The sequence below is a fragment of the Rhagoletis zephyria genome, unplaced genomic scaffold, assembly GCF_001687245.7.
Source record: "Rhagoletis zephyria isolate East Lansing unplaced genomic scaffold, Rhagoletis_zephyria_1.1 Rzeph_scaffold_13353, whole genome shotgun sequence".
Classification (NCBI taxonomy): domain Eukaryota; kingdom Metazoa; phylum Arthropoda; class Insecta; order Diptera; family Tephritidae; genus Rhagoletis; species Rhagoletis zephyria.
This window is the reverse complement of record NW_016170424.1, coordinates 623-14,242: the sequence shown is the minus strand read 5'-3', so window position 1 is coordinate 14,242 and position 13,620 is coordinate 623. Positions and strand designations below refer to the sequence as shown.

Below are 13,620 nucleotides of genomic sequence, written 5' to 3'. Positions count from 1 at the left end.
TAAAATATGTATTTATATATATAATTCATTTTGTAAGGTTTTAACAGTTTTTTAGTACAAAAATATGTGTGTTATCCTAAAAACGTATATCAATTTGGCAATGATCAGCACGTCCATGTTGCAAGGAAGTTACAATTTTCATAAATAACTTTAACGATTTTAATATCAAAGGCAATCATAGATGTTTTCTTCGTCTAAATTAAAAAATATTTTAATAAAAACTATGGAATAATTCAAAATCCTATAAAACGTATTGGCAATTCTAGTGCTCTACATAATTAGGCATTTTCTGTGCAAAAATTTGAAAAGTTTATCTATGTATATCAAAATTTAACAAGTCTTTTTTATAAAATTAGTTTCGATGGGTGTAGTTGCATTACCTTATCTGGTATCAAGTAAAGCTTCCTATACATACATATCGTCGCTTGGCGCGCAATACCTCGTGAACACCAAATGCAATACCACGCATACGATGGTCCGAAAATTTCGCAAAAGTGCAAATAAACTTATTTTCTTCTCAACTTTTGAATGGTTTTTTAACTGAACTTATTAAATATGGGCTTCCACTAAAATGATTGACAATTAAATTTGTGAAGTAGGCAAGCGCTGAGACAGGGTACCGAAAATATTTTTTTTTCTCAGTCACCTCATACGTGGTATTGCGTTTGGCGATTGCGAGGTATTGCACGCCAAGCGACGATATATTAAGGCTTCTCTAATTTCTTAGTTTCATAATGGGTTTTCTTGTTTTCCAGCACTCCTATATACATGAATTGTAGTGATCATGGTTCTCACTATCCCTAGTGTTCTTACATAAGTTACCGATCTATAAACTACGCAAATTTTAACAACGTATGTATGTATATGCATGCATACATATATAAAAAGTAATAGTACACTAATAATTCCATAAAACTGTTTCAAGTCTATAAAGTCATTGATCTAATATGTATTAATATTTCCTAACTGACCACATTGCTACAAATTTTATAAAATGTGAAGTCATTTAAAATGTGATGCTTGTCTACTTTGCGTAATTCAGCACATTCACTAATTCTAATGCTCTAAATTCGGAGCTGATGGCTCTTTTTGTCGAAACTTAGTAGAATATTTATAAAAATCTGACATTTCAAAAGGTTTGGTCTCCTCCTGATACGGCCGGAAAGTAGCTGGTTTTACCACTGTGATATTTTTTGGCGATTCAATACGTATATCCGTCGGAGACAAAGCGCTGGATACTACACCAGCATTGGTAACTATAACACCACCACCTACTCCCATGGCTTTCTCGGCAATAGGTGGTGGCCGTGGAGGAGGTGGTGGAGTTAGCTGGCGAGCAGCATTTACTGCGGTACTGGGTTTCGGCGGCAAGTACTTGAATATTGTTGTCGGTGTTGGTAGTTCAATGGTGGTACTGTTCGTGCTTCCGTCCAATGGATATGCAGCCGATATTGAAGGTGACTCCCTACTATTGAGATAGGATGTAGACTGACTTAGTTTGGCGTAGCGTCCATCGTCATCCTGTAGCATTTTTGTTTGGGAATATGGGTTTTTGTGCGAAGCTGCGGACATGGAGTAATGGCGTGGTGCGCATGACATGGACTGTGACGAGAGCTTTCCACGTTCACGTGGGACACTTGGGCCACTGCCCCCACCACCCCCAGACAGAGTGGCCGCGCCCGTTTGTGATTTATTTGTTGGCATGCGTGGTGAACTGGTTGTGTTATGGAATATGTCCTGCAAATGTGCAGAATTACCGCCGGCTGCTGGTGCTTGCCGCATTACCGGACCATCTAGAGACGACTCCATCCACTGTTTGGGTTTCGGTGGTTTGGTTTTTTGCGTTTCGCTATTCAACGAAGAAATGGATATTTCGTCGAGAGGCTTCGTCAGTGACTTAATTGATGCTGCCGGCAACGCTGCCGATGTGTTATAATATGCATTACTTGACAACATATCACTTGAATGCGACTTCGTGTCTGCAGCGATTTGACTTTGATTGTATGCCAATCCTCTGTGTGGTGGTGTATGTGGTGAAATGGGTGGCAGATTGCTTTGGGACCGCCAGCGCGGATTATGTGTTGCTGCACTTTCCACATCGACAGAGATGTACGAAGGAGCTAGCGAGATGGCATCTAGCTGTCTACTAGAAGCATGCTGCGGCTGATGTAGTAAGATGTGAGATTGCAGCTGCTGGAGTGGTATACATTTTTGTTGTTGTTGCGGTTGTTGCTGGTGGTGCTGATACTTTTGTTCGGCCGCAGCTGCTGTTGTCACTTGCAAATCTTGTTGGTAAGGATGCTGTGAATGTTGTATGACCCCGTGATGCGTTGGCGATGCCTGAGGCGAAACATATTTTTTAATATTTTGACTGGACTTAATGAAACCACCATCATTGTAGCTCTGATGCGTGGGCGATAGATAGTAGCGGTCGCATTGCACTACAATCGCCTGTTGCTGTGGTGCAATGTGTTGCTGACGCAAAGTGGCAACACTCGCTGAATTAACGGAGTACAATGAAATAGTGTCAGCTGGATAGTGTCGCGATTGCGACTGTGAAGGGGAGATTTGCTGCTTGTACTGTTGTTGCTGCGGTTGCTGTTGCTCCTCATGCCCCTGATGATATTGAAGCATCTGATGTTGTTGATGATGGTAGTGCTGATGTTGGATCAAAGCCGAATATTGCATATGATTTTGCAACATCTGCTGCTGCAGCAACTGTTGCTGTCTCTGCTGTGCTTGCAAGTAATTGTAGTTGCCCACAGATGTCGTAGTAGGCGTTGTGGTGCTACGTTTCTTCATTGACTGACTCTTGGTAAGCTGTTGTTGCGCAGCGCCAACATTAAGACTGGCTGTATTGGTGTCACTAATACTCGAATCCCCAGCAGGATAATTGTCATATTCCGATGAACGATTTGAAATTTCTGATTGGCGATTGTTGTTATTGCTTGTATTGTTGTGGTTTGCCGGATTATCCTTACAGGTTCCGCTTATTGTTTTCCGCCGTAGAACAGCGGTGCTACCAACATCGCCGGCTCCAATGCCACCGAATTCTTTCTTATATTGTCGTGCCAACATTGCAAAGATATCATTTACATTCAAGTACTCATAGTTGCCATTAAATATTTGCGTCTCTTGTTTTTGTATTTGTTGCAGCAGCCAATTCTTTTCGCTAAGTACCCGCTCCAGATCCTGTTTGCGTTGTTCCAGCGTTTGACGCTTCAATTTCATCTCCATTTCGTCCATCACTGGTTGATTACGGCTTGTACTGTCGTCATTGTTGTTGTTGTTACAACTGCTGTTATTGTTGTTGTTATTGTTACTGCTGGTGTTGGCCCTGGTACCACTCCCCCCGCTCTCTCCATTTTCTTCATTAGGATTATTTCGTGTAGCGGCAGCCATGCTGTTGAATAAAGAATCAGTTCGCAAGAGAGCCCGAACTGGTAGATTTGAACGCGCTTATAGTTCTGAACTTAAGTGTATTTGGATTTCCATAAATGTACCATAAATGTTTCTAGTTCTATACAACTTCTTTATATTTTTTATAATTTTGTTTTTTAATCCGAGTGTTTGGAACATTTTTCGGGGATTTCTGCACCGAAATTCGACGTACTGCTTCTCCTAAAAGAGAACACAAGGGGAGTGGTTCAGCAAAATCTCATGTCACTTATATTTTTGTTGTTGTTAGTTTATATACATATGTTTAAGTTTTTGTACCACAACCGCTTTAATAATACATAATACTTTAACTAGTATATTTCTCTATCCTCTCATTTTTAAAGATGATCGAAATATAGTAATTGTAGAAAAGTACGTATTTTTTTAAGAAAAAATAAACAACAGAAGTACATATTCGGTTGAGATAATGATTTATGTCGTTTAGTATATATGGGTGCATTCCAAAACGTCAAAATACAAAGCATCAGTCTCTTTTATTTCTAAAGCGGACTAGAAAAAAAGTCTAACTTGCGCAACATAGTTGAAAATTAGCATCTAACCGTGGTTGCGCACATTTGGCATTACAATCTGCTGAGGTTTAGAAATAAAAGAGACTGATGCTTTGTATTTTTGGAATTCACCCTATATGTGATCGATCTGGTTGAAATTTCGAAAGAATACTGTTGTTTAAGCTGACTCTGGAGGTAAAAGATCTGAGATGTTAAGTCTTTCGACACATGGCTACGGAAACATCATACTTGCTGCTAGCCAAAGCGAAAAGTGTTTCACTGTCACATCCTCTTCAAGGTAAGAACGGCCGTCATAAGTTCCATCTACTGTATGAAATCAGATACCTAGCAACACATACATTCTGATAACAAGGGCAATGCTGAGGGAAATACATAGCTACCCGCTTTTGATTGTGATAACTTAGAAGGGCAACTTTAACAAGAAATGGATTCGTTATGTAGCACTTACATAAGTCGAGAAACACTTTGTGTTAGGTTGAGCTTCCAGGAAAAGGTGGGGACTATACACATATTCTACCTTCTACTGCGTTTTGCCGACATTTCGACTTCTGTACATTTTTTTCATTGTGAAGCCAAGTGATTTTCACAGAGGAATTCTCGTCTTTAGGCGTGCGGATTATCCCCAAAAAGTACTCTAGAAATGAAAACAGTATTTGGGTCAAAGTAACCGGTTGAAACCAATTGTAATCGGTAGCTTACACAGAAATACATACCACACCGCTGGTGGTAGCAGAAATCTAGAAAAAAGAAGTCCGATGAGGAGATGTGGTGATCTCCGAAATAGCTTCTACCGCTTAGACTTTGTTGCTTTTTCAATTTTTCCTAATAAACAATCGTGGTACAAAGCTCAACGAGATATATTAAAAATAAACATTTTTTTAATAAGTAAGTTATTGGTTTTAACATTTTTTTTTTTGTAATAGGCCGCAACCAACCGCCCCCTCTCTGAATTTCGTTCTGGCTACGCCCATGAGGCAAATGCCAAAAACGTGCAACCTCCTGCAGGGTGCAGTAGATAATTTTAGGAGTTAAAATCTCTTCCAAAAGGGCTTTCTGAAAGCCATTCATTTCTGCTTCCTCTTTTGTACTGAGTGGCACAAATTGAAGGGCTTCTGTTTTCGCTTCTCATTAAATATTTAAGGTTCAGATCAAATATTATTGATTGAGACTTGAAATGCTTATTGAATCCTATTTGTAATGCTAAATAATGTCAACATATACTTAAGTACATTCGCGTAAATTGTAAATGGGGAACCCCTTTCTAAAAAGCATGCAGGGAAGCATGTAGGGAAGCACTTTTTTCAGTCCTGTTTTTCAGTCTTTTAGAATGGCTTCACTTCAAACAGCCTACCTAAATTATCCTTAGCTTATGCATATACAAAATGGCAAAAATTATCATGAAGCAGATTGTAGTATATGTGGAAATTTGCTACTGCTGGTTAAGCAAGCATTCAATACCACGCTAAAAGCGCCAAACATTTATCATCATTAGTTACGTCACCGTCAAGAGAAATTTGGTCTTTTATTTCGAAAAAAATTCAGAACTTTTTCATCATCATCAATTATTCAGCTCTACGGATAATGCCACAAAACTGCTTTGCTTATATTATCAGAAAATTCCTCAAAATAATGCAACGCCAGAACCAAAGAAACTGGATTTATGGGGAATAAATGTCCTGGTCGATGGATTCAGGATTATGGAAGCCCTAGCCTAGTAGATGTTAGTCCAGGAGAGCTCATTCGGGCTAGTCAGAAAATGCGATCCCTGGTGCCTCAATCTACCAAAAAACTAGAAAGTCTAAGGCTTTCTGCACATTGGTCGTCCAATCATAGTTACTTCATCGTCACAATCATCATGCAGCGATTACATGACGACTACACTTTCGCACACTCGGTCGTGATATTTCAATTCATTTGGCGTTAAAAATTCACTTGGAGCAGGTATTTTCTCTTTTTCTGGTTGATATTTTCGCGAAACATTTACAAAAACCCGCAAATTTTTAAAATATAGACTGTGCTGCAACAATTCTAGACATCATTTTTCAGTAATATCTCTTCTTTTCTTTTCCTGAAATGTGTTTTGTGCATGCACACAGAGACTTTTTACAATTTCGTCATATTTTATAGTTAAAACGCTCACATTTATTGATTTTTAATGCAATTATCCACTTTTTAATATTTTCCACAGATTTTATGCAAAAAATACTAATTTTTATACAATTTTAATGCAAATATTAACTTTTTCACTAATTTTTCCCCATAAAAAGTAAACAAACAATGCGTGCACAACGATTAGCAAACGACAGTGCCGTACTTATCCGTTTCTGCATCTTCTACGATATGCCGATAACTAGCCGATAACAAGTGTGCAGATCTCCTTTGAAATGCATGTGCCCGGCTCAAAATTTCAGGGCGAGACGATAACGCAACTATGATTGGACGACAAGTGTGCAGATAGCCTAAGAGGAAGTGTTGGGATGGTTGCACCTCGTTGTTGTAGTTGTAACAGACAGATATCTGGGCTGTTCCGGTTACGAAAACCAGACTGTTGTGGGACGAATGGGGTCCGTCACTGGCTTATATCAATTATGTCCGATGTGTTTTACTAAGGTGGCATTTTGAAAGGACAGTGATTTACTAAAATTGATTAATAAGTTACATGTATAATTATAATTATTTATACCACTGATCCACTAATCCCTGCAGTTAAACTGTAACACTCCGCTCCCAACAGTAGAGAACAGGTGAGGGCCTTCGTGACGCTCGATGAAGAAAAAGCTGATATAATAATAAAGCAAGCAAGGATCAAAATCGGCTGTATAAACTGTAGAGTGCGACTCAAAGAAAACTGCAAGAGATGCTTTCGATGTTTTGGCCCTGGCCATCTAATCGGGGGCTGCAAAGGCCCAAACAGAAGAGGGCAAGGCCTCTGTATAAAATGCGGTCAACCAGGTCATAAGCTAAAAGAGTGTAATAAGCCAACAAAATGCTGCTTGTGCTCGGAAGCCAAATACACTGCTGTTGTTGTTGTAGGGGCTACTAAGCCCCATTCGGGGCGGTTCATCCATCAACGTTGTCGTCTATTTCAGCTAGGGGGAGGCCCAGGAAGCTTGCTACTTCCAAAAGGGGCTGTCCATAGGGACAGGGGCGTTAGCTGAGTGGGATTCTCAGGGCATGTGAAGAGGTGCCGGGAGTCATGTGGCGACTCTCCACATGCCGGGCATTGGTTGGGCACATCCTCGTTGATTCCAAATACACTGAGCTGGATCACATCCCAAGCTCCATAAGATGCTCAGTATATAGAAACTGGTCCAAGAAATGAATGTCCTGCAAGCCAACATGCACAGAAGTAAAACGGCTGACGCGCTACTGACACAGATAATCATAAGCGAAGAGTATAAGAAAAAAGAAAACGGGATCTGGATAGAAGACAGCAGGGGCACCGCTGCTATATGGGTACCCCCCCAAAGCAGCATGCACATCTCTGAAAAAGGACACGGAAACGGCTTCGCCTGGGCCAGATACAAGCATATAAAAATAATAAGCTGCTATCTGACACCAAGCGATAGCATACAAGACTTCCAAGATAAACTCGACGATATCGAAGATACGGCCATGAACTTGGAAGGACCATTTCTGATGGCAGGAGACCTAAACTCAAGAGCCACGGAGTGGGGGATGCCAAACACGGACTCCAGAGGCATACGCGTGCTACAAATGTCAGCTCGACTCGAATTTATAGTGCTCAATACTGGCGCAGCAACAACCTTCCGAAGAACAGGATGCGAGGAAACCACGCCAGACATCACACTAGCATCAGAAGGCATAGCAGGCACCATAAAGGAATGGAAAGTATTGGAAGATTACACTGGTAGCGATCACCAATACATCTCTTTTATAATAGACTCCAAAAACGATGGTTTACGAAAGAAGATGCAATGTAGCACTCGCAAATGGAATGTCTCGAAATTAAATAGTGAAGCACTATCTGAAATAGATGCGCATGGCTCAGAAGAATCCTCTTACAATAACGCAATGGAAATAGTAGAGACTACAATGAAAATGATCTCCAGAGCCTGTACCAAAGCGATGCCGACAACTGGAAGCAATCGACACAAAACACCTGCATATTGGTGGACGGAAAACATAGCTCAACTAAGACGAACGTGCTTCCACCTGAGGCGTACTTACACCAGGGCCAGGCGTAGAAGCGCTGCAGTTGAAGAAGCACAACTATACCAAGCTGCTAGAAAAGAACTCAAACGAGCAATAGAGGCCAGCAAGAACAGAAAGTGGAAAGAACTGTGTGAGGATATAAACAGAAATCCCTGGGGTCTCGGATACAAGGTGGCAATGAAAAAACTTGGGGCCATGGCAAAACCACCAGAGCTTAGCGCTCAAAAAATTGACTATATAGGAAGCGAACTCTTTCCCACGCATGAGGCATTAACCCAAGAAATGGAGCCTATCATCGCTCCTCAAGAAATACCACCATTTACCGCAGAAGAGCTCAAGTCCGCCACTAATAAAGGCCAAGAAAGCACCAGGCCCAGACGGCATTCCAGCAGAAGTTCTAAAAATAATCGCCACAGAACGCCCTCAAGTGCTTCTAAATATGTACAATGCCTGCCTCAAGAACGGAATATTCCCATAAATTTGGAAAAGGCCGCAGCTCGACTTAATCACCAAAGGAAAGGGAAACCTTGACTCACCATCAGCGTATCGACCACTCTGTATGCTGGACACAGATAGAAAACTCTTAGAAAGGCTGCTAAATCCTAGAATAGAAGCGGCTATCACTAGCGGTGGCGGACTTTCCTCAAGACAGTACGGATTCAGGCCCGGTAGATCAAGAATTGGCTCTATAAAATACGTAACAACAACAGTAGAAGCCGCATACCAACACAAAAAGCTAGTCCTGCTTGCAACCTTAGACGTTCGCAACGCCTTCAACACGGCAAAATGGGAAAATATGATACACGCACTAGAAGAAGTCTACAACATACCCACGTACCTTAGACTCATGGTCAGAAGCTACCTAGAAGGCCGGGAGTTATTGTACCATACCACCGATGGACCCCGACAAATTACGATCACGTCGGGCGCAGCACAAGGCTCCATTCTTGGGCCAGACCTATGGAACGTCAGCTACGACGGAATATTAAACCTTGAGATGCCTGATGACTAGAGCTCGGATTTTTATGCAAATTGAACATGCAAAATATATGCAAAACGTATGCAACAAATATGCAATAACTATGCAAAATGTACTAAAAAATTAAAATAAAAATACATAGTTAGATATGCTAAAAAAGATCTTTATGCAACAATTTAAATAACACCTAGGAAACAAGACCAAAGCCGTTCGCACTAGTGTCCATGTTATTAAGATTTCAGAGAAAATTAAACAAGTTTTGTTAAACGCATATCTTCAAATTTATTAACAACTTGTACTTAGTTAACCCTTTAAACTACTTTAGTAGTATCTGTGGGAAATCATCCGCATTTGCGGCCCCAAACATTGCCAAAGTCCTTAACGTCATAGACCAGGAGCGCATCCTGGACGAGAGTAGGGAGAAAAAGCCAATCCTCTCTTCTTCAGAGTCGGAAGAGGACCAATCTCTTGCAGGGGATGTAGGTTGAGAAGCAGCTCGCTGCCAACTACCCTCCAATGACGGAGTTGGTCCTCTTTCCACAGCCCAGAACGGCCCAGGTCTACGGAGGTTACTCCAGAAGCCAGTGGGACCTTGATGGATGTACCAACATCCAAATCTGCTTGCGAACGTTGCAAGAGAAGGAAACCTGTGGTGACAGACACCAATGTACTGGTGTGGCATTGCCCAATTCCGTTCATCCAGACAGATCTCTGGCGCCACGAAACGCTTGCCTCAAGCCAAGGGTAGGAGTGAGGCAAGGGTCGGTCGAGGGAGAACTGTCCTCGCTATTCGACGCAACTACGTCTGGAGGTCTGGGTCCCGAGCAACTTATTGTGAGCTTGTAACAGGCCTCTGCTCATTGCCGTAATGGGGAGGGCGGGTTAGACTCGGCAGATGACTATTCCGGAAATTAAACGCTGATCCGGGCCGTCATTGCCTCCGGCACTGTAGCGAATGCTCGTTCATAAGAGAGAGATGGAACCATTGTGGTGAAATGCCTCTCCCAAGCTAACTGGGATTGGCTCAAAGCTGTGGAGCAAAGAATACCGCTCACAAGGGGAACAGACTTCACTGTTGTGCCAATTGAATTGTGAATGAAAGATAAAATTATGAATGGGAGAGCGGATTCCGTGCCGCGGGAAAGTAGTACAATTCGCTCTACGAAGAGGGCTGCAGCGGGATTTAAAACTTGAGTCAAACGGCTAGGCTGGTAAAAGTTCTGAAGAAGGACCAAACCACAAAGCTGCGTTCACTCAACAGTCCTGAGGGCTTTTTAACGGAGAACTCTCTGTTCTTCTAGAGATTCAATTTCGTGGAAATTAGGTGATGGTTTCACCTTCCTCTCCCTCGACTGGTGAGGGAGGGTATGCGAAAACCACAGTGTCAAGGTAAAACTGGTTTGTTGCCAGAAATGTGGCTAATGAAGATGCCCTAAGATATGCTATTGAGTCTTTTGACAGTCTCAAATCGCCCGGGCCGAATGGCATCCTACCTATTGTACTTAAAGAAGGTGTTGAGCTTTAGTTGGCGAACTTGCAAAAGATTTTCACAGCATCGGTTGCACTTGCCTACATACCACAAATAAATTAGATTTGTTCTATGCTGGCGTAGCTGGTCATCACTATTGAGGCAGAAGGAGGTCAGTATGTCGCGTGCGGAGTTAACAAGAGCTGCCACCAATGTTACATGCTTATAATAATGTATTTATAGGAAATATGCAAAATATATACAAAAATATATACAAAAATATGCAAAATATATACAAATATATGCAAATATGCAAATAATATGCAAACATGCAAAATATGTGAAAATATGCAAAACATAATTAACCCACTTCCCCTATAATGAGTTTCTACCCAGGTCCGGAGTTTCTGTGATGTTAAACAAAATAATCACTTGCATAAATATCTGAGCTCTACTGATGACACATATTTAGTAGGCTACGCTGATGACATTGCCGCAGTGATCACCGCAAGAGACACCGAAGACGCCCGTCGCAAATTAAACCAGACTATGATAAGAACACAGGCATGGATCGACTCACACGGTCTTAAACTTGCAGCAGAGAAAACCGAGGTAATACTCCTAACCAAGAAGCGTATTCCCTTAGAAGTAAGCATGAAACTGACCGGCATTACATTAAAGACGCAAAGAGTAATAAAGTACTTAGGCGTAAGGCTAGACCCCAGGCTTACGTATTAGGCACAAATGCAGCACGTAGCCGCAAAAGCAGCAAAGGTAACGGCTTACCTAAGCAGATTAATGGCCAATATTGGTGGACCGACCCAAAGTAAAAGAAAACTTCGAATGTCCACAACCTTGAATATTTTGCTATACGGAGGGGAGATCTGGGCTGACACCCTACAGAAAAATAACCGTTGCAAGATACTTTCAAGAGCTCATCGCACAGCAGCTTTAAGAGTAGCCTCTGCGTACCGTACAGTGTCCGGCGAGGCAATACTAGTTTAAGCGGAACGGTTCCCATTGACCTGCTAGCAGCCGAACACAAGAAAATGTGGGAGTTTAAGGCGCAAACGAATCCAAGTGACAACGAAAGGGAAAGAGTAAGAGACGAGACACTAAGTCTATGGCAAGATAGGTTACAAAACGAAAGCCGCGGCAGATGGACGGCTAGGCTAATAAAAGACCTAAAACTGTGGACCCAAAGAGAACATGGCGAAATTAACTATTACGTCACACAAATGCTGTCTGAGCATGGTTACTTTCGAAAATTCTTGTATAGAATGGGAAAAGCCGAGGAGCCGTCATGCATATACAGCGACGCAGAAGAAGAGGATGCCGAGCACATTTTTTCAGATGCAAAAGATGGGAAACCGAGCGCAATAATCTGCAAGACCTTGTAGGACCAATTAACCCAGATAACGTCATCCAGGCCATGCTACATTGCGAAACTTACTGGAAGAACATAGCTAAATATGCAGATTACTTACTTAGAGTCAAGAAGCGGGACCTGAACGCAGGTGCACCGAGGGAACTTTAGTTAATGAGAAATATGGAACGCCACCCTGAATCNAATAATCTGCAAGACCTTGTAGGACCAATTAACCCAGATAACGTCATCCAGGCCATGCTACATTGCGAAACTTACTGGAAGAACATAGCTAAATATGCAGATTACTTACTTAGAGTCAAGAAGCGGGACCTGAACGCAGGTGCACCGAGGGAACTTTAGTTAATGAGAAATATGGAACGCCACCCTGAATCAATGCGATTAGTGGTTACAGGGTGGGCGACGGTTCCAATTCGGGGGGAGTGTTTTAGTCTCCGGACATACCATTCTTGTGACGACAGCTTTGATGATGCAATAGGCATTTTCGACCCCCTCCCCGCCAAAAAAAAAACTGGTACACTCTGCAACAAACACAAAAACAAATTAAAAACACGCGAAACAGTCGATATACCCACAAAACTAGGAGCCAATATAATAAAATTGTGTTTTTAGCTTTCCTCTTTGACTCAGGATTTTTTCAAAGGACTTTGAAATTTCTAAGATATGATTAGTTCCAAAACTTTTGTAAAAAAATCGGTGCAGTGTAGAATACCACATGAAAGATACCACATGAAAGATAAAATTCTGTAGAATTGAAAAATATTGACTATTTTTTGGGGCATAAGAAAAAATAGTAGGTATTGAAGAAGTCCTTGCGTAGCCTTGCAAATTTGCAGTATTTATTTTCGAAAAGATTATAGGTTAAGGATCAATATACACACGAGCACATCCTTAAATTTCGTCTTTCTACTTTCTTCTTCTTCTTCTTCTTATCAGGGTTACCACTGAAAAACTTTCTTTCCTACCAAGAGCTGGTTTAAAAACCTATCAAAAAAGCTTCTTTCCTACCATTTAAGAAAAGGGTAGTAAATAAATGTTTTTGCTGGTTTTTATACTTAAAATAAGTTTTCCAGGCAAACAAAAAGATCAGAATAATAGCTAGTATATACATATTTAAGTACATTTTGTACATAGCACAGAAAAAAGTGGTGTGTGCTTTTAACCAGACCCACCTACCCAGCAAACATTGAGGCTAGTTATCGATTAGAGAATGATTGGAGAACTAGCCACATTCTCCAATATCAAACGTTAGAGAACGTGATTTTACGTCATTTTACACAGCCGTATCAGTTTGGCGGGGATGTCAAATTCAGACATAGCGACATATAGGCAACTCGTTTTAGTGTTGCCGAAAGCGGCTTTAAAGTCGACAAATAGTGGTGAGTGTCGATCCTTTTCCCGCGGGTCTTTTCCAAGATTTGGCGTTTGTAAATACCTGGTCTATGGTGGATTTGCCAGGTTTAAAGCCACACTGATAAGGCCCAATCAGTTCATTGACGGTGGGCTTTAGTCTTTCACACAATACGCTCGATAAGACCTATGCTTAGAAGGCTGATCTCGCGGTAGTTGGCGACTCTTGCGTCCTCGTTCGTGCTCTCTGGGCAACGTGAGCAACCCATATTCGAGATGCAGTAACCAATCC

General features: G+C 41.5%; 1 protein-coding gene across 1 annotated transcript; it reads right to left on the bottom strand.

Moving 5' to 3' along the window:
• Window positions 1-509: 509 nt before the first annotated feature.
• sstn (stepping stone) lies at window positions 510-3,708 on the bottom strand. The gene has a single exon (XM_017634402.1). It carries the CDS (start codon window positions 3,400-3,402, stop codon window positions 1,057-1,059), a length of 2,346 nt encoding a protein of 781 aa, XP_017489891.1. The 5' UTR covers window positions 3,403-3,708; the 3' UTR covers window positions 510-1,056.
• Window positions 3,709-13,620: the final 9,912 nt, after the last annotated feature.

Excerpts from the sequence above, each read along its gene's own strand:
- sstn (XM_017634402.1), bottom strand. The coding sequence starts at position 3,402 with ATGGCTGCCGCTACACGAAATAATCCTAATGAAGAAAATGGAGAGAGC.